The sequence below is a fragment of the Pristiophorus japonicus genome, chromosome 6, assembly GCF_044704955.1.
Source record: "Pristiophorus japonicus isolate sPriJap1 chromosome 6, sPriJap1.hap1, whole genome shotgun sequence".
NCBI lineage: Eukaryota > Metazoa > Chordata > Chondrichthyes > Pristiophoridae > Pristiophorus > Pristiophorus japonicus.
This window is the reverse complement of record NC_091982.1, coordinates 65,887,265-65,912,244: the sequence shown is the minus strand read 5'-3', so window position 1 is coordinate 65,912,244 and position 24,980 is coordinate 65,887,265. Positions and strand designations below refer to the sequence as shown.

The 24,980-nt window shown below is 48.2% G+C and overlaps 1 protein-coding gene across 4 annotated transcripts in view; it reads right to left on the bottom strand.

Annotated features, from left to right (window-relative positions):
- mcf2a (MCF.2 cell line derived transforming sequence a) overlaps positions 1–24,980 on the bottom strand; it is a 199,988-nt gene that overhangs the window by 98,825 nt on the left and 76,183 nt on the right. For all 4 annotated transcript variants that reach the window (XM_070882895.1, XM_070882893.1, XM_070882896.1 and 1 more), the window contains exons 5-6: positions 9,780–9,899; positions 8,518–8,634 (exon numbers count right to left, since the gene is read on the bottom strand). In XM_070882895.1, the coding sequence (XP_070738996.1) occupies positions 8,518–8,634; positions 9,780–9,899 (237 nt within the window). The remainder of the gene's footprint in view (positions 1–8,517; positions 8,635–9,779; positions 9,900–24,980) is intronic.

The window sequence follows — 24,980 nt, the reverse complement described above, 5'->3', positions numbered from 1 at the left end:
TCAACTGATGTTGCACAGTACACAGGGCATCAGCACCCGGCCACATTGCTGCCTGGGAGGCCAGGGATGTCTGCACCATGGCCACATTTACTTCTCTTGACACTGTACACCCTGGCTGCCACATGATGTGCCAGGTTGGCACCACCCCACACCAGCACCATAAAGCATCCCTGCAATGCCCAAGCCATTCCTTTCACACGCACCGCCATTGGGGGCGGGGGGTACCGTTATGTCGCACCATTCACTGCAACTCACTAAGTCGCTTAGAAAGGTGCACACAGATCTGTCCAAGAAAGCAAAGTGTTGAAAATATAGATTTCAATGTTGGACAACACATTAGCAGAAACTTTACATCAGCATTGGCAAAATGCAAGTGCCTGCACTTGTGCGATGTTAGTTGGTATGCTTGCACTAGGATGTGGGTGAGTGTGAGGGGTGGCTAATGAGTTGGGGTGTAATAATGTAGACAGATAGATAGGGATGGGTGGAGGTGCAAGGTAAGGGCATGAGTAAGGATGTGCAGGTGTACGGTAGGGAAGGCAGAGTGATGGGAGAGCCTGTGTGCAGCCCTGTGCCTATGTGCAGTAGCTCAATGCTGCAGGACACTGACAGCACAACTATCAAAATGTATGTGGTCATGGTCCCTTTAAGAAACCGGCTGATGACGCGTCATCACATGACGTCTTCAGACCCGCTTACTTTTAATTGGCCGGAGAACTCGCAGGGCAGGGCTTAACAAGCCCAATCAACGGAAAATCATGTCGATGGACCGGATCAACACAGCTGTGGGGTCGGGACCTGCCAAGGACGTCGCTCACCCCAGACCCGTCGCGGTTGGTAAAATCCAGCCCGATGTGTTCAAACAGCTTTCTGCTGAGCACAAGATTATAAGCAAATGTTTCTCTACAGATCAGAGGGCTGACCTGGTGTCTATCAGGTGGGGAATCGGGTCACGTGTGCTTATGGAAGTGCATGCTTGTTGGCTTTATGTTGTTATTCTCTTGCCATTTGTATGTATCTCTGATTTATTGTACTATGATTTATTGGTGATATGCATGCATTGTAGTGATCAAAGGACAAGGGCAGCAGGCGCATGGGAACACCATCACCTCCACGTTCCCCTCCAAGTCACACACCACCCTGACTTGAAACTATATCGGCCGTTCATTCATCGACGCTGGGTCTTCCTCCCTAACAGCCCTGTGGGAGCACCTTCACCACACGGAGTGCAGCGGTTCAAGGCGGCGGCTCACCACCATCTTCTCAAGGGGCAATTAGGGATGGACAATAAATGCCAGCCTTGCTAGCAACGTCCACATCCTATGAACGAATGATTTTAAAAATTCTATCAGCTGCCAACGAATGAGAGGGATATAAAGGAGCAAACTTGCAGAGAAATTAGAGAGAGGTGCAAGAACTATAGAGCAGTGATAATGGGGGATGTCAACTATCCTAATATAGACTAGGATAGTAATAGTGTAAAGGGCAGATGGAGGAAGAATTCCTGAAGTGTGTTCAGGAGAACTTTCTTGATCAGTATGTTTCCGGCCCAGCAATGGGGGAGGCATTGCTGGATCTGGTTCTGGGGAATGAGGTGGGTCAGGTGGTGTAAGTGTCAGTAGGGGAACATTTAGGGAACAGTGATCATAGTAACATAAGGTTTAAATTAGCTATGGAAAAGGATAGGGAGCAATCTAGAGTAAAAATACTTAATTGGAGGAAAGCCAAATTCAGTGGGATGAGAATGGATCTGGCCTGGGTAAATTGGAATCACAGATTGGCAGGCAAAACTGTAATCGAACAATGGGCTGCCTTTAAAGAGATGGTTCGGGTACAGTCAATGTACATTCCCACGAGGGGAAAAGGTAGGGCAACTAAAGTCAGGGCTACCTGGATGACGAAAGAGATAGCGAGTAAAATGAAGCAGAAAAAGGGGCATATAACAGATGTCAAGTTGAGAATACAAAGGAGAACCAGGCTAGAGTTCAGAAGAATGAGAGGTGATCTTATCGAAACGTATAAGGTTATGAGCGGGCTTGACAAGGTGGATGCAGGCAGGATGTTTCCACTGATGGGGGAGACTAGAACTAGAGGGCATGATCTTAGAATAAGGGGCTGTCCATTTAAAATTGAGATGAGGAGAAATTTCTTCTCTCAGAGGGTTGTAAATCTGTGGAATTTGCTGTCTCAGAGAGCTGTGGAAGCTGGGACATTGAATAATTTTAAGACAGAGATAGACAGTTTCTTAAACGATAAGGGGATAAGGGCTTCTGGTGAGCGGGCAGGGAAGTGGAGCTGAGTCCATGATCGGATCAACCATGATCTTATTAAATGGCGGAGCAGGCTCGAGGGGCCGTATGGCCTATTCCTGCTCCTATTTCTTATGTTCTTATGTTATGTTCTTATGAATATAGAAAGTTCAGAGGGGAAATGAAAAAGAAAATAAGGGAAGCAAAGAGAGATTAGGAGAATAGATCGGCAGCTAACATAAAAGGGAATTCAAAAGTCTTCTAGAGGCATATAAATAATAAACAGGTTGTAAGAGATCGGGTGGGGCCAATTAGGGACCAAAATGGAGACCTACACTGAGGTAGTAAATGAGTACTTTGCATCTGATTTCACCAAGGAAGAAGATGCTGCCAAAGTCACAGTGAAAGAGGGGGTAATGGAGATACTGGATGGGATAAAAATTGATAAAGAGGAGGTAGTAGAAAGACTGGCTGTACTTAAAGTTGATAAGTCACCAGAGCCAGATGGGTTGCATCCTAGGACGCTGAGGAAAGTAAAAGGTGGAAATTGCGGAGGTATTGGCCATAATCTTCCAATCCTCCTTGGATACTGGAGTGGTGCCAGAGGACTGGAGAATTGCAAAGGTTACACCCTTGTTCAAAAAGCAAGCTCCCACAAACAGCAATGTGATAATGACCAGATCATGTTTTAGTTATATTAATTGAGGGATAAATTTTGGCCAGGATCCTCTGCCCTTCTTCAAAATAGTGACCATGGAATCTCTTATATCCACCTGGGAGAGCAGATGGGGCCTCGGTTTAATGTCTCATCCGAAAGATGGCACCTCCGACAGTGCGGCGCTCCCTCAGGACTGCACTGGGAGCGTCAGCCAAAATGTTTGTGTTCAAGTCCCTGGTGTGGGACCTAACCCCACAACCTTCTGACCCAGAGGCGAGAGCTACTGAGCCAAGGCTGACACTCTTTAGAGTAAACAAGTCCGGAGGTAACAAAGGCATGGATGAGGGCTCCAGCAGCAGATGAGCTGAGACAGGGGCGGAGCTGGCCCATGTTACAGTGGGTGGAAGCAGGCTATCTTGGTGATGGAGAGGGTGTGGGGATGGCGCCTCAGCTCAGGGTCAAACAGGATGGCGCTGTTGCAAAAAATTCTGGTTCCGCCTGAGACAGGAGGATGGAGACAGTGGCGAGTGGGCGGAGTTGGTGCCGGGGGCTGAAGACCACGGCTTTGGTCTTTGCAACCATTAGCTGGAAGAAAATATTGCTGATCTAAGTCTGGGTCTTGGACAAAGAGTCTGACAGAGCCGAGGGAGTAGGGCGGGTGTGGGGTAGGGTTCAGTGACTTGTAGAAGCTGATCCTAAGTCTGTGGATGATGTCATAAGAGCATAAGAATTAGGAGCAGGAGTGGGCCCCTCGAGCTGCCCCTCGAGCCTGCTCCGCCATTCAATAAGATCATGGCTGATCATCGACCTCAACTCTACTTTCTCGCCCGATCTCCATATCCCTTGATTCCCCCAGACTCCAAAAATCCATCTATCTCAGTCTTGAATATATTCAGAGACTTAGCATCCACAGCCCTGTGGGGCAGAGAATTACAAAGATTCACCACCCTCCGAGTGAAGAAATTTCTCCTCATCTCAGTCCTAAATGGCCGACCCCTTATCCTGAGACTATTCGCCCTGGTTGCAGACTCTCCAGCCCGGGGGAAACATTCTACCTGCATCTACCCTGTCAATCCCCCTCAGAATCTTGTATGTTTCAAAGAGATCACCTCTAATTCTTCTAAAGTCCAGAGAGTATCAGCCCATTCTACACAATCTCTCCTCATAAGACAGCCCTCTCATCCCAGGAATCAATCTAGTGAAAATGTCCCCTCCAGTCCAATCGCCCCCATCCTGATCTCTTACAAAGAGCGATAATGCAGGGCAGTGACGTTGCTCAGGGTTGTTTCTGTTGTGCATCTGTAAAGCATGCACTCCCTTGTTCCGCCACCAGGGAGTGCATCCCCTGAAGTCCCAAGGGATCCCAGGATCCCTTCGGAGCACTGTATATAAGCCGGCCCCTAAGGCCTGTTCCTCACTTTGGAGTGTCTTAATAAAGACTGAGGTCACTGTTACTTCAACCTTCCTGTGTGCAGTCTCATCTGTGTTAGGAACACAATAGTTTCAGTGCCGTGGGGAGGCGGTACCCGGATTGTAGAGATTCACACTGGGATCGTAGAATGAATGGTTTGACATCTCTGCTACTTTCAGATGGACGTCTTGATCAATTGTGCATGGACATACCACAGCGTAATGTTGGGCTCTTGTGATTAAAAGCCCATAATTGTGATTAATGTTAATGACTGGATCGCCACTCCTGAATCTCTAATCGACACTCCCATCGAGCGAGACTCTACCTCGAGAACAGGAGTCACAAAATGTCACGGTTATAGTTTACATCCAGGCTCCCGCTAATTTGCAGGAGCCGACCCGAGGAGAAACGGGAGCGGAGCAGGAGGCATAAAGGAGGAAAGCCCTAAGACCCAGTGGGAGGTCAGAGCAGAGCGGAAGGTCGGAGGCCGGAGATCGGAGGGAGATCAGAGGTCGGTGGACAGCGGGAGATCAGAGGACAGTGAGAGGTCGGAGGACAGCAGCAGGGCCGTGGCCCAGGAGCGGCGCAGCACAGGCCAATAGCAAGTTTGTGAGACCGCCATTGCGTCCTACAAAACCCAGGGATAGAGGCCCTGGGAAAAGGAAGGAGGAGGACAGTAGGAATATGTGTGTGTGCATGAACTAGGCTCATACAGCAGAGCCTGGTCTTCAGTCATCTTGGATCCCCTTGCCACTGGACCAAGACCTCGCTCCATCAAGCCCGTGTGGTGGCTGGTGTGCAATGACCACCCCACGTTAAAAAATTCACGCACAGGCAACTTCGATCTTTATTCTAGTGTGGAAGCTAGTCATCCTCGACTCCGAGGGACTGCCTATGATGATGATGATGAATTTGCAGATCTCTCAAGTTGTGTAGAATGGCCTATACTCTCTGTAATTTAGAAGAATGAGAGGTGATCTCATTGAAACATACAAGATTTTAAGGGGAATGACGGGGTAGATGCTGAGAGGTTGTTCACCCAGGGAAGATAGGGGTCGGCCAGGGGTCACAGTCTCAGGATAAGGGGTCGGCCATTTAAGGACAGAGATGAGGAGGAATTTCTTTATTCAGAGGGTTGTGAATCTTTGGAATTCTCTGCCCCAGAGAGCTGTGGATGCTGAGTCATTGAGTATATTCAAGGCTGAGATCGATAGATTTATGGAGTCTAGGGGAATCAAGGGATATGGAGATCGGGCAGGAAAGTGGAGTTGAGGTCGATGATCAGCCATGATCTTATTAAATGGTGGAGCAGGCTCGAGGGGCCGAATGGCCTGCTCCTGCTCCTATTTGTTATGTTCTTATGTACTTAAGTTGCTGACAGCAACAGATCTTGGTGTTCTGAGCTATCACCAATGAGGCAATCTCTTGGATATAGCAAACTAAAAATAGCCCTTTCCAAACCTCCAGGTCCATCAAAATTCAAACAGGAGAAGGCAATGAGTGAGAGAGTATAATCCCGTAGAGAACTGAGATTGGTGGATTTGATGGCCAGGGTTTGGAGGCTGGATGTGACTCAGGGGTCATTGTTACTGAGCAGGGATTCCAACAAACACAACAGAAGAAAACCAGAACAACAGATCCTGCTTCATAAAACCATGCAATAAAACGCATAGTTCCACTGGAATCTTACAATGGTTTGTTTCTGAGGACATTAAAATGGTGGAAAACTGCTTCGTCATTACAGAATCGGCAGGAACCAGTCTCCCGTGATAATTACGCACCGTTGTTCTGTTCTGCGTCACACACAGTTCCTGTTAAACACTACGCCAGAAATGTGGGTCAAAGAGACTTTGCATTTATTTGCATCTGTCTGCTTTTGTCGGGTTGAGGTCTATTTATAACCTAATTTACGTCGCAATGCTCCACAAGGAATTATAAATTTATAATCATTATCCTGCAGTAAACAAGAAGGGGTTGTGCATATGGTAATGGTTTAGACTGCTCTATTCAGCAGAGCAGGTCTCCAGTCGTCCTGGTTAACCCTTGCCACTGGATAAAGACCTAGCTCTGTCAAGCTTATGTGGTGGTTAGTGTGCATTGGTCACCACATTAAAATAATCCACGCACAGGTATCGTGTATGAAATGATACAATGAACTCCGTGCTGTGAGCCAGTGACTAGGTGTAACCTGCTCAGTCTTTAATGGCTTCCAGAAGTGAAGATACAAAGGTGAAGTTTAGATTATATACCGAGTCCAGCACGAGTTGGTGGCCAGACCTTATGCACATACATTACAACAGGCATCTTCCACCCCCTCAATTGGAGTTCATGACTGGAACATCGGGTCCTTCATTGAAACATCTGTGAACTCTCGTGGAAGCAAGTCATCCTCGTTCCAGGGACCGCCTATGATGATAAGACTGCTCTATCCAAGACAATAAATATGAACACTTGGCCCAATCACGCTACAGCCTCTCATTTGCTCTTTTAAACCCGTTTATTTTAAATCAATTGGGCCACCGTTAAAATCATGGAGTGTGGAGCTTGTCATACTCTCATAAAACAACCAACAGGAACTTCCGACCTTCAGAATTCCTTCACGCCAAAAATATGCAAAATAACGGAGAAGGGGCTGAAATTGCCCCTGCCGTTAAGCGCCGTGACCACGGGTTGGTGGTGAATCTCCGCCTAGTCGGCGCGGAATAAGGGCCACTTTAAAAACTGCCCTATCTTGGTTGTGACAGTGGTAATTGCTCCTGTCCCGTTGGGCCACGGCGCGCCCCCCCCCCCCCCACCCCACCCACCGGCGATGGACCCCTTTCCCATCTCACGGGAAATTGTCCCGCGGGAGGGGATAGGCCGCCAGTCACCGCCCCCGGCGGGAAGCTGCGTGTGCCTGGGTGGCGCGTCCGCCCTTGAAGGGGAGAGCACACTGCTGCGGACACCATTTTATGTTATTTGTGGGAGAAAACCTTAAAAACCCGGTGAGTGCACCCGGTTTGGGGCGGGGCTCAGTTTGGGCCCCTGAGGATCAGGAGCTTCACCGACCAACGCGGAAGCCGCCAGTCACGCTTTGCTCTCCTTCAGCCGAACACCATTAACACCGGCGTCTGAACTGCTCGAACAAGCTTTGAGCAAGCTAAACTCGACCAGGACATGGCAAATGTCACTTAGAATTACACAGTATTTACAGCTCATAAACAGGCCGTTCGGCCCAACGGGTCCATGCCGGTGTTTATGCTCCACACCAGCCTCCTCCCACCCCTCTTCATCTTACCCCATCACCATATCCTTCTATTCCTTTCTCCCTCATGTGTTTATCCAGCTTCCCCTTAAATGTATCCATGCTATTCGCATCAACCACTCCCTGTGGCAGCGAGTTCCACATTCTCACCACTCTCTGGGTAAAGACGTTACTCCTTGCAATGCTCACAGGTTTGTGGAGCTGTTGCATTGTGCGTGGCTTAGCCGGTCACGTGATGTTCACAAGACTCAATAAAACCCCAGCCAGGTGGGTTCGGGGGATTCACGAAGAGGCAGGTGGTTGTGAGCCTGGTGGATGAACTGGTAATGTGTAGTGTGATTGTTAAACCTTTGCTAATAAACCAACTGGTTCTTAATAGCAATATATTGCTGTGAATTCTTAAGCAAAGAACCCATGAAGCAAATAAATTACACTCCTGAATTCCTTATTGGATTTATTGGTGACTATTTTATATTTATGACCCTTAGTTTTGGACTCCCCCACAAGTGGAAAGATCTTCTCTACACCTACCCGATCAGATGTTGATTTATGGCCATTTCTGTTGTATATGCAGAATATGGATATACTCTCTGTGTAGTCACTGTGTGGTTGCATAAGATGGAGACTTGTTTACCTGATGTACTGTCAATAAGGTTTACACTGTGTATATACATGCTGGCACCACTAGAGGGTGTAACTGGTGGAGACCAGGGGTTTCCTGCCCTGGTCGCAGGGCCCAGTATAAAAGGCTGCACACCATGTGGCTGCCTCACTCTGGAGTTACGAATAAAGGACCAAGGTCACTTCAGTTTGAGTACAAGACATTGCCTCGTGGAGTCATTCATAAGTACATCACAGACATAACAGTTTTGAGGCAGTGTTTTACCAGAGTTACTGCACCAATCCTGTGTCACGTAGATAGACATCGCTTGCCACCCACAACGGGAACACTTACTGTGCGGAACAAGATCCATTCATTGTGGCAGTAGTCAAGCGTGCCGCCAAACTCGTGAGTCAGATGGGTCTCATCAATGTATTTCAGCAACTCCGTGACTGAACTCAGCATAACAACCTGCGGGGAAACCAACAACACCAGTAACAACCGTAGAGCGAACCATCCCACACACTCCGTCCCAACCCGCTTTACAGACAACGGTGCACTTTTGAAGTGTAGTAATGTGGGAAACGCGGCAGCCAACTTGCGCACAGCAAGCTCCCACAAATAGCAATGTGATAACGACCAGATAATATGTTTCTTTGTTATGTTGATTGAGGGATAAATATTGGCTCCAGGACACCGGGGGTAACTCTCCTGCTCTTCTCCAAAATAGTGCCCGTGGGATCTATTACGTCCACCTGAGAGAGCAGACGGGGCCTCGGTTTAATGTCACATCTGAAAGACGGCACCTCCGACAGTGCAGCACTCCCTCAGCGCTGCACTGGGAGTGTCAGCCTAGATTTTGTGCTCACGTCTCTGGAGTGGGACTTGAATCCACTTGATTCTGACTCAGGGGCGAGTGCTGCTCACTGAGCCACGGCTGACACCTATGGTAGCAGTTGGGTTGCTCACTGTAGAACTGTCACCCTCCCCCAATGAAGTTAATGGAAAGGATAATTAGTCAAGGGAAGTCAACCACATTGTTAATGCAGTCACATTAGAACAGTGTACTTCATTGTCGGTAAAGTGGTTTGGGGCGCCCTGATGTTGTGACAGGCACTATAGAAATGCACGTCTTTCTTTTAACGACTGAGACAGAGAGAGGGTTAGAGACACAGAGAGGGGGTTAGAGACACAGAGAGAGGGTTAGAGAGACAGAGAGAGGGTTAGAGAGACAGAGAGAGGGTTAGAGAGACAGAGAGAGGGTTAGAGACACAGAGAGAGGGTTAGAGACACAGAGAGGGGGTTAGAGAGACAGAGAGAGGGTTAGAGAGACAGAGAGAGGGTCAGAGAGACAGAGAGAGGGTTAGAGAGACAGAGAGAGGGTTAGAGAGACAGAGAGAGGGTTAGAGAGACAGAGAGGGGGTTAGAGAGACAGAGAGAGGGTTAGAGAGACAGAGAGAGGGTTAGAGAGACAGAGAGAGGGTTAGAGAGACAGAGAGAGGGGGAGAGGCACAGAGAGAGGGGGAGAGGCACAGAGAGAGGGGGAGAGGCACAGAGAGGGGGAGAGACACAGAGAGGGGCAGAGACCACAAGGCAGAGAGAAGAATGTTCCTTACCGGTAGTTTGAGGATAAAATCATCCTGATTGAATCGGAAGCTGATATCGGAGATGGCGCGTTGAAAGAACCCTGAAGGGCGGAGGACCAGGACCAGCTGCAGGTTTCCCGGACACGAAGCCTGGATGGAGCAAAATAATTCAACAATAGGAAATGGAGATGTTCCTTTCTTACACACAATCCCGCGACTCCCACAATTCCTGGCGGGAGGGCCGTCTCTGGGGCAGGTGTGCAGATCAGCGGTGCGTTAACTAACGTTGTGAGCGGATTCTGCAACGCGTAGTCCCACCCAGCGAGGTTCCGCCTTGGGAGCGCGCTCTCGTATTTACACTCTAACACCACGGGCCAGGCATTGCTGGAACAGTGACAGCGAGGTCAATGCGTCCGCCATTAATAATGCGTAAATTACCCAGAAATCTGTGGCAAGCGTGAGACAGCGCACGAGTGGGGATGTTCGCTGATGACTGCACAGTGTTCAGCTCTATTCACAACCTCTCAGATAATGAAGCAGTCAATGTTCTCATGCAGCAAGACCTGGACAACATTCAGGCTTGGGCTGATAAGTGGCAAGTAACATTCGCACCACACAAGTGCCAGGCAATAACTATCCCCAACAAGCGAGAGTCTAACCACCGATCCTTCACATTCAACGGCACATTCACAACCATCGCCGAATCCCCCATCATCAACATCCTGGGGGTCACCATTGACCAGAAACTTAACTGGACCAGCCACATAAATACTGTGGTCAGAGGCTGGGTATTCTGCGGCGAGTGTCTCGCCTCCTGACTCCCCAAAGCCTTTCCACCATCTACACGGCACAAATCAGGAGTGTGATGGAACATTCTCCACTTGCCTGGATGAGTGCAGCTCCAACAACACTGAAGAAGCGAGACACCATCCTGGACAAAGCAGCCCGCTTGATCGGCACCCCATCCACCAACTTCAACATTCACTCCCTCCACCACCGGCGCACCGTGGCTGCAGTGTGTACCATCTACAAGATGCACTGCAGCAACTCACCAAGGCTTCTTCAGCAACACCTCCCAAACCCACGCTCTCCACCACCTAGAAGGTCAAGGGCAGCAAGCGCATGGAAACACCACCACCTCCACGTTCCCCTCCAAGTCACGCACCATCCTGACTTGGAAATATATCGGCCGTTCCTTCATCGTCGCTGGGTCACAATCCTGGAACTCCCTCCCTAACAGCACTGTGGGAACACCTTCACCACACGGACTGCAGCGGTTCAAGAAGGCGGCTCACCACCACCTTCTCAAGGACAATTAGGGATGGGCAATAAATGCTGGCCTTGCCAACGACACCCAGATCCCAGGAATAAATAAAAAACTAGTCGTGAATCACCACAAGATGCCGGACGATTTGTGCCCCTCCACCGTTAGCCTCGCGAAACCGGCAGCTCGCCCTCAACCTCCCGGCAAGTGTCAGGATTTGTTCCGTAAGTACGCATCCAGAAGTAAAGGGCCTCCGCGGGCCGAGAGTTGGCCGATTTGCCCAGCGAATGCCCTTGAACTTCTTACGACTGATAAATGCTGGCGTAAGGCCTGCTTTTAGCAGCGTGAGACTTTTAGGGGAAAGAAAAATACATTTTTTCAATCATTTAAAATCCTGTTAAGTTTATTTTTAGACCCTTTAAAATATGTAAATTATTTTTCAAAAAATTTACTATGTTTTAAATAATTTATAAATTCCATTTTGATTCATTTTAAATATGTGATGGTTCTTTAAAATGTATTTTTAAGTGTTTGTGTGTTTTGGTGGGTATCCCCATTCATACTTATGGTGATTCTGTATGTACGGAACTCGCCACAAGTATGAATGGAAATAGCCCTACTTTGATTGGTTGGGCCGGCCCGTGTGATCCCAGGGCCGTTTGAGAAGCGCTTACGTCCCTGTGATAGGTTGGCCTCTATTCAGGCCTTTGCCTAGAGGCCCCGGACCAGCAGGGAGATCGTAGCAATTGTTCAGGTCGGAGGCTTCAGCCCACGAGAAGCCTCCAACCACCATTGCTGGGCCATTGAGAGGAAAATAAATTGCAAACCTCGTCACGAGATGCCCCGTGCCAGCAAATCCCGGGCCGACGGCTCAGGATCTCGGACCCAACTCCTGCCATGGTGAGGCGGAGCGTCGAGTACAGCCTCACTGAATTTACCCTCCTTTTAAAGTCTGCTCCGTCAATTTTTTATTCCTTCTACTTCAACCATGCGGCGCGGAGATGTAATCGCATCGAACAAGTCAGCAGGTTGATGCTGCTGTGATATGAGCAGTGTTGCGACTCCCAGAAAATCCATGGGGGAGACATTCGGTCGCGCCTCTGGAGCGGCGTTAATCCAGGCGGGGCGGTATTTTCAGCGCCTTGAAAAAAAGTTTGCGCCTTCCGCCCAGAAATTGGTCAGAATCGGTCGAAGAGCTGACAGGGGTGCTAAATCAGCCATTGCACACCAGAGCTGGTGGGAGGCATAACGAAAATACCGGTGCTAGATTTAACCGAGTCAGTGCGCATGCACGGAACTCCGAATGAGATCCTGGGAAAACCGGGTATTAAAGACATGGCACAGTAACACACCCATTAAAGTTTTCAAAATCACTTTTTCTGAAGTTGAACTCTTATTTCTGTTTGCCGCTGCAAACTGGGAGGTTATCGCACCGTGCTGTGTGTAAACGTTGCACTGACTGTGACCTCCGAGGGGAGCGCTTCCTCATCCTGTTAAGTAGCTGCCAGTGAACGACTCTGCAAGCCTGCACCCGCCTGGTTCTCCAGGCGTTGTTCTTGATGGGTGCTCAATGAGGCAGCTGCAGTGAATTTACCGACTGGGGCGCAAGCATGGGCATTGCACCAGGAATACGTCAGGATCGGAGCGATCGTCAACAGCCAGGCGTTAACTGGTTTGTGCCCCCGGTGAGCTGCTAATGAATTTTGGGTCGGGGCACTAAACGCTGCGCTCCCGGTCGGTAACGTCTGACCCTCCAGTTAATTGTGCTTCTCCACAGTTTGTAGACTCTCCCCATAAAGAAAATATTCCGATTTATCTTTGATTTACATTTAAGCTGCACATTCATAATGAACACGATAATTTGATGTAGTCTGGATCATGAATTATGCAGGATTGAATTATAAGATGCTATAGCTGCCCTGCATTATGGCATTTTATCTATTTGTACATCCGCATTAAATTAATTAAAAATATTTAACTCTGGGTGCTAACTGAGGTGTTAGGCAACCGAAAATCCAGCCGGTGTCCTTTAATAAAACCATTCATTCCTCTCTGATGCACACTGAACGTTTTGGGGTGGAATTTTCCCGCAAGTTTTGCGATCTCCAGCTGAAACTCTGGCACAAACCCCAGATATCTCTTCGGGTTTCCATCCATCTTCCATCGAAGTTACAGCAGGATGTCGGAGGAACCCTGGCGGAAATTCCAAGCACACGTTACCTTGGTAACTGGCTTTCCATCAGCACTTTGGTAAACCTGCAGCCAACAGCTCAGCATCCTCGCATCGGAAGCAGGGAAGGTGGGAAATGCCCAGCAATGCCCGTCCGTGTTTGTAAGGAGGGCGATTCCACTGCCTCGGGCTTGTGCGGGAGAGAGGGGGGGTCGCGCTCACTGGGAGCGCCAATCGCAGGATCGCAAGAGCTGCAATAAGATAGGAAGACTTGCATTTCTATAGCGCCTTTCACGACCACCGGACGTCTCAGCGCTTTACAGCTAACGCAGTACTTTTGGAATGTAGTCACTGTTGTAATGTGGGAAACGCGGCAGCCAATTTGCGCACAGCAAGCTCCCACAAACAGTAATGTGATAATGACCAGATAATCTGTTTTAGTGATGTTGATTGAGCGATAAATATTGGCCCTAGAACACCAGGAGACCTCTCCAGCTCTCTTCGAAATCGTGCTGTGGGATCTTTTATGCCCACCTGAGAGAGCAGACAGGGACTGGGTTTAACGTCTCATCTGAAAGACGGCACCTCTGACAGTGCAGTACTCCCTCAGCACTGCACTGGGAGTGTCAGCCTACATTATTTGTGCTCCAGTCTCTGGAGTAGGACTTGAACCCATAGCCTTCTGACTCAGAGGTGAGAGTGCTGCCCACTGAGACACGGCTGACACTACAATATTCTCGCCCACTCTCCAAACCGCGCTTCCCTGCAAGCGGGCCCTAGCTACATCCCCCGCACAGAGGGGAGGACAAGCCAATGATTTAGGTGGAACCCTTACGACAGGAGGTGTGTCTCCACAGTATACGAAGCACTGTTTAAAGTGCAGTCACTGTTGCAATGTGGGAAACGCGGCGGACAATTTTTGCGCACAGAAAGATTCCACAGACAGCGATGTGATGCTGGTTGAGGGATAAATATTGTCCAGGACACTGGGGAGGAAACCCCACTTGATTTTCTTTGCATAGTGCCGTGGGATCTTTTACATCCAGCGGAGAGAGCATTCGGAGCTCTGTATTCGGAGAGCATTACTGAGAGAGGTTTGCTCAGTTGCTGACGCATTGTACGGATGATGGAGCCACTCAGCCCTATTGACCACAGTGTATTGAGATGCACTTCAAACCGCGAAGCCAATGAAGTTATTTTTATTTTGGTTTGAGTGATACTGAATCACTATGCTGCCCGTGTGTATTAAATGTGCAGCGTAATCTTTTCCCAGAGAGCAGTGAGCCTCGGCAATGTGCGATGGGCGCTAACTCTCTGCTTCCAAGAGGCAGCTGGACTGGGTCCTGACTGGGGCAGAGAGATCGCATCGTAGACAAGGCCAGTGGATTAAAAGTTAAGCAACACGTGATCTCCTGGTCTGGTTCCCATCGCCTAAGGGAGCCAGAGAGGAATTTTCCACAGTATTTTTTTCCCTCATTGGCCCTGGGTCTTTCTCTCTCCCCAAAAGGGGTGCGGGTGTGGAGGAGTGGAGGGTGGTGAGGGAGGAGGAGGGGAGGACAGGGAGAGTTTGTCCAGGCCATCGTGAGTGCAGGGAAGGCTTGATGGACCAGCTCATCTTTTCCTGCCCGTCATTTTCATATGTTTGTATTAAAAGAAAGAATTTCTATAGCACCTTTTATGACCACCGGATGTTTCAAAGCGCTTTACACAGTCAATGAAGTAATTTTTGGAGCGTAGTCACTGTTGTAATGTGGGAAATGCAGCAGTCAATTTGCGCACAGCAAACTCCCACAAACAGCAACATGATAATGACCAGATAATCTGTTTTTTGTTATGTTGATTGAGGGATAAATATTGGCCAGGATACCAGGGATAACTCCCCTGTTCTTCTTCAAAATAGTGCCATGGGATCTTTTATATCTACCTTTGACAGTGCGACGCTCCCTCTGCACTGCACTGGGAGTGTCAGCCTAGATTTGTCTGCTACAGTCTCTGGAGTGGCCCTTGAACCCACGACCTTCTAACTCAGAGGCAAGTGTGCTGCCCACTGAGCCACAACTGACACATTCTAAAACACAATTGAATACAAGGGCTGTCTCACCCAGCTGGCCTCGTGGATCAGAGAACTGAGATCAGCATGTATCTTGCAAGTAGTGCAAGTAGGAAAATAGATCCTATATAAAAATATAAATCGGCAATTCAAAATGCTCCGAGAATATAAGATCAGGGAAGAGATGCAAGACTTTATTCAACATCTCATCTGAAAGACAGCACCTCTGACAGTGCAGCACTCTCACACTCAAATGGCAGCCTAAATTATGGATACTAGTCTGACAGAGTGAGGCTTGAACCAGTGATCTTCTGACCTAAAGGCCAGCGTGCTGTCCACCGAGTCAAACTAACACAGTGCAACACTGACACGTCATTGGTCTTTACCTGATATTAGGCAACTATTAATCAGCAAGTGACCAGTCCAGATTCTGGTTCTATACTGGGCAATAACAGCAACTCAAACAGGAGTTTGATGGTGTCAAAAATCTCTTTGATTTATCAAGACAAGTAGAATATTTCCATTACTACAGGAGGAACTGGAATGAGTCCCTGGATCCAAGTGCAATGAGAATAGCAACTACATCCCGACCAAGTCAGGTTAGACTCCGTGACTCGCTCCTTCCCCTGGTCACTGGCAACTAAATCCCCTGGTCCTGAATTATATAGCAATACTACTCCAGTATGTACAGCAAGTTAATAGATTCAGTAGCACAGAAATCTCTGCTGGCAATGTTGTCTTCTGATGGCTGAATGCGATCACATCAAATGCTATTTGAACAGAAGCATTAATTGATTTATCTTAAATGAGCTAATGACACCTGTAAAATGGCGGGGAGGGGAATCTGATGCAAATCGTTAAAACACTTATATCGTCATCAGTCATTTCTACTCTGGTGTATCAGTGAGTGTTCCTGAACAAATGTTGCGTGCACAGAATGTACGACAGCACCAGTAGGTGAACCAGTGGGCGATTTTTGGTGGGAACAAAATTAAAAGAATATTTGCACGGATATAAATTCTCACAAGCTGATTTATTCGGTGCTGTGCTGTAGCACATCGTAGGTTGGTGACAGGACAATGAAGAGATGATTGTGAAAAGCATGACATGTTAAGGCAACTTCCTCCCACTCACCAACTCTGAAAATAAAACCTCAAAAATGGCATGTTGTATTTTTTCCATTCGCTCCCGGGATGTAGGCGTCGCTGGCAAGGCCGGCATTTATTGCCCATCCCTAATTGCCCCTCGAGAACCTTCTTCATGCAGCGCTGGGCTTGATATAAACTGAGTGCCTCGCTGCACACTTCGGAGGCTGGTTATCAACCGCGTTGACTTGTTGGATGTTAAGGGAATCAATGGGGAATCGTGTGGGGATAGTGCGGGAAGGTGGAGTTGAGGTAGAAGATCAGCCATGATCTCATTCAATGGTGGAGCAGGCTCGAGGGGCCGAATGGCCTACTCCTGCTCCTAATTCTTATGTTGTTATGTGTGGGACTGGAGTCACCTATAGACCAGACCAGCTAAGGACAGCAGGTTCCTTCCCCAAATGACATTCGCGAACCAGCTGGATTTTGATGCCAATCCGACAGCTTCATACCCACTTTTACTGACCAGCCTACACTTATTCCAAGTTATATTTTTTAAATAGAATTTAAATTCTCAAACTGCCAGGGTGGAATTTTCACTTCACTCACACGCTCCGGATTATTCATGCAGGCCTCTGGGTAACTAGTCTTTTAACTAATGTTTGGGAACTCCATTTATGGGGACTTGCCAGTCCATCTGTCCTCAATAACAAGGGTGTTGATCGAATCAAGCAAAAAGACTTAAAAAGATTTGCATTTATATAGCACCTTTCATGACCACTGGACGTCCCAAAGCACTTTACAGCCAATGAAGTACTTCTGGAGTGTAGTCACTGTTGTAATGTAGGAAGCGCGGCAACCAATTTGCACACAGCAAGCTCCCACAGACACCAGTTAATCTGTTTTTTACTGATGTTGGTTGAGGTATAAATATTGGCCCCAGGACACTGGGGATAACTCCCCTGCTCTTCTTTGAAATACTGCCGTGGGATCTTTTACATCCACCTGAGAGAGAAGACGGGGCCTCGGTTTAATGTCTCACCCGAAAGATGACACCTCTGACAGTGCAGTGTTCCCTCAGTACTGCATTGGGAGTGTCAGCCTGGATTTGAACCCACAGCCTTCTGACTCAGAGGTGAGGGTGCTACCCTCTGAACCACGGCTGACAAGGAAGCAAAAAATCCAGGCAAGGACTATTACTTAAATGGAAAGAAAATAATGTGCCTGGAACAGTGAGAGCGATGTGGGGGCTCCTGACTGACAATAAACTGAAACGATCACAGCGATGTTCAGTGGCAGTGAGTGAAGCCGATCAGATGTCGGGATGTATGTAAAGTCAATACTGAGGCGAAGTAAGGAGGTAATCCCAGCACTCTATAAATCATTGGTGTGACCGCACTTAGAATACTGTGTACGGTTCTGGTCACCGCAGTACAGCAAGGGTATTGCAGCTATTGCACGGATACGGAACAGAGCAACCAGAATGGTGGGATGGGAATGGAGAGATTGGATTATTGAGGAGTGATTGTGGAAACTGAGAATGTTCTCACTGGGAAAGAGAAGGTTGAGGTGATGCGACTGCTCTGTTTAGGATTCTAATGGGACTGGATAATGTCGACCTTGACCAGCTGCCTCACCAACTCCAGAGCAGTCGGACCAGAGTGGCCGTGAGATCTTTTACGACCACCTGAAAGGGCAGAAGGAGCCTTGGTTTACTGTTTCATCCGAAGGACTGTACCTCCGACAGTGCGGCACTCCCTCAGTACTGCCCCTCCGACAGTGCAGAGCTCCCTCAGTACCGCCCCTCCGACAGTGCGGCGCTCCCTCAGTACTGCCCCTCCGACAGTGCAGCACTCCCTCAGTACTGCCCCTCCGACAGTGCAGAGCTTCCTCAGTACTCTCCCTCTGACACTCCCTCAGTACTGCCCCTCCGACAGTGCGGCGCTCCCTCAGTACTGCCCCTCCGACAGTGCAGAGCTCCCTCAGAACTACCCCTCCAGCAGTGCAACGCTCCCTCAGTACCACCTCTCTGACATTCCCTCAGTACCGCCCCTCCGACACTCCCTCAGTACCGCCCCTCCGACACTCCCTCAGTACTGCCCCTCCGACACTCCCTCAGTACCGTCCCTCCGACACTCCCTCAGTACCGCCCCTCCGACAGTGCAGAGCTCCCTCAGCACTGCCCCTCCGACAGTGCGGTGCGCCCTCAGTACTACCCCTCCGACAGTGCGGCGTTCCCTCAGTACTGCCCCTCTGAGAGTGCCGGAAACAAGCTCTGTCGAAGAGTCATGAAAATGGAATTATTCGCTTTGTTCCGGCTTCTAGAGAAACAGCAACATTAATGTTGCGGTATAAACAGACGCTAAAATCTCCTAAAGTCATTATTTTGGGTGGTGGAAGGGAAGGATCTGTCTTAAAGGTGGTCCCCAGTAGACTGAGTTTCACCTATGTTTAGTCAGGGAAAAGAGACAGCTATGTAACCTAAATTCTCTGAATCTGGGCCTGCAGCAAGATACGTCACCCATCACCGAAGTGTATCGGACAATCGAGGCAGCACACCTATGATTTTTGGTCGCCTGCTGCCTGTGGGGCAGATACCTTGCTGTAAAACCCAGTCTTGGAGGATTTACCCCAAAACTTTTATCTGAATACATGGTTCAGTGGGCGACACTCTCATCTTTAGGTTCAGAAGGTTGTGGGTTGAAGTTGCACTCGACAGACTTGAGCAAAAATCCAGGCCGACACTCCCGTGCAGTCCTAAGGGAGTGCTGCACTGTCGGAGGTGCCGTCTTTCAGATGCGAGGTTAAACCGAGCAAGTGCGAGACAACCTTCTCAGGTGGACGTAAAAGACCCCGTGGCCACTATTCCAAGAAGAGCAGGGCAGTTATCTCCGGTGTCCTGGCAAATATTTATCCTTCAAATAACATCACTAAAAACAGATGATCTGATCATTGCTGTTTGTTGGACCTTGCTGTGCAGAAATTGGTTTCCGCGTTTCCTACATGGCAACATTGACAATGCTTCAAAAATAATGAATTGGCTGTAAAGCGCTTTGTGATGTCCTGAGGTTGATAAAGATGCTATAGAAATACAAGTTCCTTCCTTTATTTACCTGTTCACTAAGTAGATTATAAAAATAGACTGCATTCAGCAAGTCCCCAGTGTCCCCATCTTCCCTTTTGGGGACATACTCCGGCAACACTCTGCCTCTGTCTTAAATGAGAGCCGTAGCCTTGTAGAGAGGTGTAGATCAGATGCCGTTTCCTTATCCCATGTACTACCATTAGATAACCACGGTTGGCATTTCAATCTGTGAAGTTGAAAGGCAAACTCTGAATGCGCTCACACTATGTTCCCATGGGTGTTATTTTCACGCAGACATTAACCCGCATATTTATCTAAAATTTGTAAATACGTATTAATCATGCATACCACAAGAGCAGGTCAGAGGCTGGGTATTCTGCGGCAAGTGTCTCACCTCCTGACTCCCCAAAGCCTTTCCAACATCTACAAGGCACAAGTCAGGAGTGTGGTGGAATACTCTCCACTTGCCTGGATGAGTGAAGCTCCAACAACACTCATGGTTGACACCATCCTGAACAAAGTAGCCCGCTTGATTGGCACCCCATCCACCACCTTCAACATTCACTCCCTCCACCACCGGCGCACCATGGCTGCAGTGTGTACCATCTACAAGATGCACTGCAGCAACTCGCCAAGGCTTCTTCAGCAGCACCTCCCAAACCCACGACCTCTACCACCTAGAAGGACAAGGGCAGCAGGCGCATGGGAACACCACCACCTCCACGTTCCCCTCCAAGTCACACACCATCCTGACTTGGAAATATATCGGCCGTTCCTTCATCGTCGCTGGGTCACAATCCTGAAACTCCCTCCCTAACAGCACTGTGGGAGCACCTTCACCACACGGACTGCAGCGGTTCAAGGCGGCGGCTCACCACCACCTTCGAGGGCAATTAGGGATGGGCAATAAATGCCGGCCTTGTCAGCGACGCTCACATCCCAGAACGAATGAAAACAAATACCGAACTGTAGTATGAACACACAAGATTCCCCAGTTTTACCCAGCATTCTTTCCAACTTAGTGTTCCTTTTCCCACACGCCATTTAAAAGTACACATTTACAGTTTCCTTAGAAATGCTAGATGGAGAACATAGTCACAAACATATGGTCTGGATTTTCCTGCGTTTTTTTCACCGAGACCCGTGCACAGACTAGCCGTGGCCCGAGTGATCGTGGAATTTGGGGCGTGAGTGAGTTACGCGCGCAAGTACATTACGCTCGAAAATCACCTCTCTCTTCTACAGTCGTCTAGCGATCCCTTCGCCCGACTCCATCTCCACCCATAAAACTGACCCCCATCGCCAAGTTACCGAGTCTTATATGCGAGTTTCCTGCAACTGTGTTTTGCTCAGAAGTTGTCTTCAAATTACAAGATTTTCAGACGCATTCATTTTTATTGCATTTTGTTGCAATTGTTTGAGCTTTTTGCATTTTTAATTTAGCCTCGCGGGGACCACCTCTTTATTTCCTGTTTCTTTGAACGCATTTTTATAGCATCACTATAACTTACATTAAAAATTGAATAGCTTCCCCATTTGCAACTTCCTAAATACATTGTGCCTGATGTGCATGATGGTTAAATGAGTTGAAGCTTAAGTTTTCATATTTAAGAAGAGAAATATAAGTTATGAGTTTGGCACTTTCCTTGAGCCCCAATTGTTTACGCTGGTTTACGCCCATCTTCCGTTTAATGTATTCTGATGAGATTCTCAGGAAATTTGAGTGCAACTTGACATCGGCAGAATGGGCTAATTTTCGGGTCTAACTTCTGGCTTACGCCCAGGGAGGAAATTCCAGCTGGTTATTCCCGTGGGTGTTATTTTTACGCAGGTGTTAACCCGTGTATTTCTTTAAAACATGTAAATAGGCGTGTACTAATCGCACACACAGGACTGTAGTATGAATGCGCAAGATTCCCTGAGCAGAGGTTTCGCATGGCATTCTTTCTAACTTTAGCATTCCTTTTCCCACACATCACTTAACAATTGTCACTATATGTAGCATCATTTCACACAACACATTTACAGTTCCCTTAGAAATACCAAACATGGATCATCGTCAAAAAATAATTACGATGGTGCTACACATTGCCCCGTAATTATTCATCTAGCAACACGCGAGGCCATAGCCTCAAACTTTAATTTCCTCAAGATCCCTATCTCATCACAGAACTCCACCATAGGAACTTGGCAACAGGAGGAGGATAGCAGCAATTTTATATATATATATATATATATATATATAAAGTGCCTTTAACATAGTAAAATGTCCCAAGGCACTTCTCGGAGTGTTACAAAACAACATTCAACCCCTCGAGCCACTCACTCAGATCATGGCTGATCTGTACCTCAAATCCATTTACCCGCCTTTACTCCATATCCCTCGATATCGTTACCCAACAGAAATCTATCCAACTCAGTCTTGAAAGCTCCAATTGGCCCCCAGCCTCAACAGCTTTTTGGGGGAAAGAGTGTTCCAGATTTCCACTACCCTTTGTGTGAAGAAACATAGAAACATAGAAAATAGGTGCAGGAGCAGGCCATTCGGTCCTTCGAGCCTGCACCACCATTCAATATGATCATGCAACTTCAGTACCCCATTCCTGCTTTCTCTCCATACCCCTTGATCCCTTTAGCTGTAAGGACTACATCCAACTCCCTTTTGAATATATCCAACGAACTGGCCTCAACAACTTTCTGTGGTAGAGAATTCCACAGGTTCACAATTCTCTGGGTGAAAAAGTTTCTCCTCATCTCGGTCCTAAATGGCCCACCCCTTATCCTTAGACTGTGACCCCTGGTTCTGGACTTCCCCAACATCGGGAACATTCTTCCTGCATCTAACCTGTCCAGTCCCGTCAGAATTTTATATGTTTCTATGAGATCCCCTCTCATTCTTCTAAACTCCAGTGAATATAAGCCTAGTCGATCCAGACTTTCTTCATATGTCAGTCCTGCCATCCCGGAAATCAGTCTGGTGAACCTTTGCTGCACTCCCTCAATAATGTCCTTCCTCAGGTCAGAAGCACTTTTGGAATTCACTCCTGAATGGCCCAGGTCTAATTTTAAGATGATGTCCCCATTTGTTCTTGAACCCGCCCCACCGTCAGAAGAAATGGTTTCCCCGTATCTACCCTCTCAAATCCTTTGAAACATTTTAAACACCTCCATCAGATCACCCCTCAGTCTTCTCAACTCAAGGGAAGGCGGCATATGGAATACTTGCCTTTATTAGTCGAGGCATGGAATGCAAGAGCAGGGAGGTTATGCTTGAACTGTATAAAACACTGACTAGGCCACAGCTGGAGTACTGCGTGCAGTTCTGGTCACCACATTACAGGAAGGATGTGATTGCACTAGAGAGGGTGCAGAGGAGATTTACGAGGATGTTGCCAGGACGGGAGAATTTTGGCTATGAGGAATGATTGGATAGGCTGGGGTTGTTTTCTTTGGAGCAGAGGCGGCTGAGGGGAGACCTAATTGAGGTGTATTAAATTATGAGGGGCCTGGATAGAGTGGATAGGAAGGACCCGTTTCCCTTGACAGAGGGGTCAATAACCAGGGGGCATAGATTTAAAGTAATTGGGGGAGGTTTAGTGAGGATATGAGGGGAAATTTCTTCACCCAGAGGGTGGTGGGAGTCTGGAACTCACTGCCTGAAAGGGTGGTAGAGGCAGAAAGCTTCACCACATTTAAGATACTTGGATGTGCACTTGAAGTGCCGTAACCTACAGGGCTACAGACCGAGAGCTGGAAAGTGGGATTAGCCTGGATAGTTCTTGGTCGGCCGGCGCGGACACGATGGGCTGAAATGGCCTCCTCCCGTGCTGTAAACTTCTATGATTCTATGATTCCATGGGAAGACAAGCCATGTTTCTGCAGCCTGTCCTCGTGATCTAACACTTTAAGCCTCGATATCATACTGGTGAACCTGTGCTGCATCGTCTCCAAGTTGGATATATCCTTCCTCAGAGGGGGTCCGACCAAGGCCCTGTACAACTGAAGCATCACTTCCTCCCCTTTGTATTCCAAACCCCCTGGAGATAAAGGACAACATTCCATTAGCCTTTTTGATTACTCAACTAACCAATCACTACCACTTCCAGCAACCTATCCGATGCCATCTTGAGTTTAAAAACATAAAGAAAAGACTTGCATTTCTGTAGCGTCTTTTACGACCACCGGACGTCCCAAAGCGCTTTACAGCCAATGAAGTATTTTTGAAATGTAGTCACTGTTGTAATGTAGGAAACACAGCAGCCAATTCGTGCACAGCAAGCTCCCACCAACAGCAATGTGATAATGACCCAGATAATCTGTTTTTAGTGACTTTGATTGAGGGATAAATATTGGCCAGGGCACCGGAGATAACTGCCCTGCTCTCTTCTTCAACTAGACCTCTTATGTCCACCTGAGGGGGCAGATGGTGGTCTCGGTTTAGCGCTTCACCCAAAAGATGGCCCCTCTGACAGTGCAGCACCCCCACAGTACTGGCACTGGGGGTATCAGCATGGATTTTGTGGTCAAGTCTCAAGTAGGACTTGAACCCAAAACCTTCTGACCCAGAGGCGAGAGTGCCACCCACTGAGCCAGGGCTAACACATGCCAGGCAAACGCGGCAATGCCAATCAGACCATGCTCTGACATGCTATTGAGCCGATAAAAATTTGCGTTTAAAAAAAATGGCATCCCAGATCTGTCCTCTACAGAGACGGACAAGATGCAGGCTTCCAGGGGCTGAGCACTGCAGCAACTCATAAAACCTTGCAGCATCCCAGCCTGGGTTCAAGATTCAAATCTAAATGCACACAGAGCACACAGTGAATGATAACCTTCTACAGACATCAGCAACACACACACAGACATGACATGATGCACACACACTAAAAAGACATCTTCATGACCCATTTAAAAGGGCTTCTCTTTCACAATTGCAGCTCAGCTGATCGGTCTCCCTTGCTGCAGGCATTGTGAAGGAACCGGGCTCTGCAGTGTCAGTGAGAGGGAGCTGTATCTCTGCCTCTGCCTCCCTGGTGGCTCAGCTGCCGCAGTCCCGCTGTACCTCAACTTGGGTCTGTGCAAAAAAAGGGCCTTACCGCATTTTTCTTGGACTTGGTCTGGCTTCTGTGGACATCTGCTTCTGCCATGTTTCTGACATCTGTTTGCCCTACTTAGTGTCCCGTCAGGTGTGGACGGAATGTGACCCCCGGTAGTTTAATGGAGATATCTGTGCAGCTGACACACAGGGCTAGTGTTCCAACAGCTCCCACACGGACTGCGAAAATTTCTGACTGCCTTGTTTTAGTCTTGCGCTCTTCCACCGGCTCCCCAGGGGTAATTTTAATTTATCAGCCAACACGTTCTCGCGATCAATAATCCCCTATTCAATCGGGAAAATCCTGTGTATCACAGCAGCGATCCCAGTGTCAACCCTGCACCTCATGATCCAGTGTCAACCCTCTCAACACACGTACACACAAGGACAGAGGTCGGGTTTTTTTGCACTTAAGTGAGATATCCCGCTGCTACCAATCTCCAAATGTGTTCTCACCGAAAGAATTCCTCCTCCTCCCAACA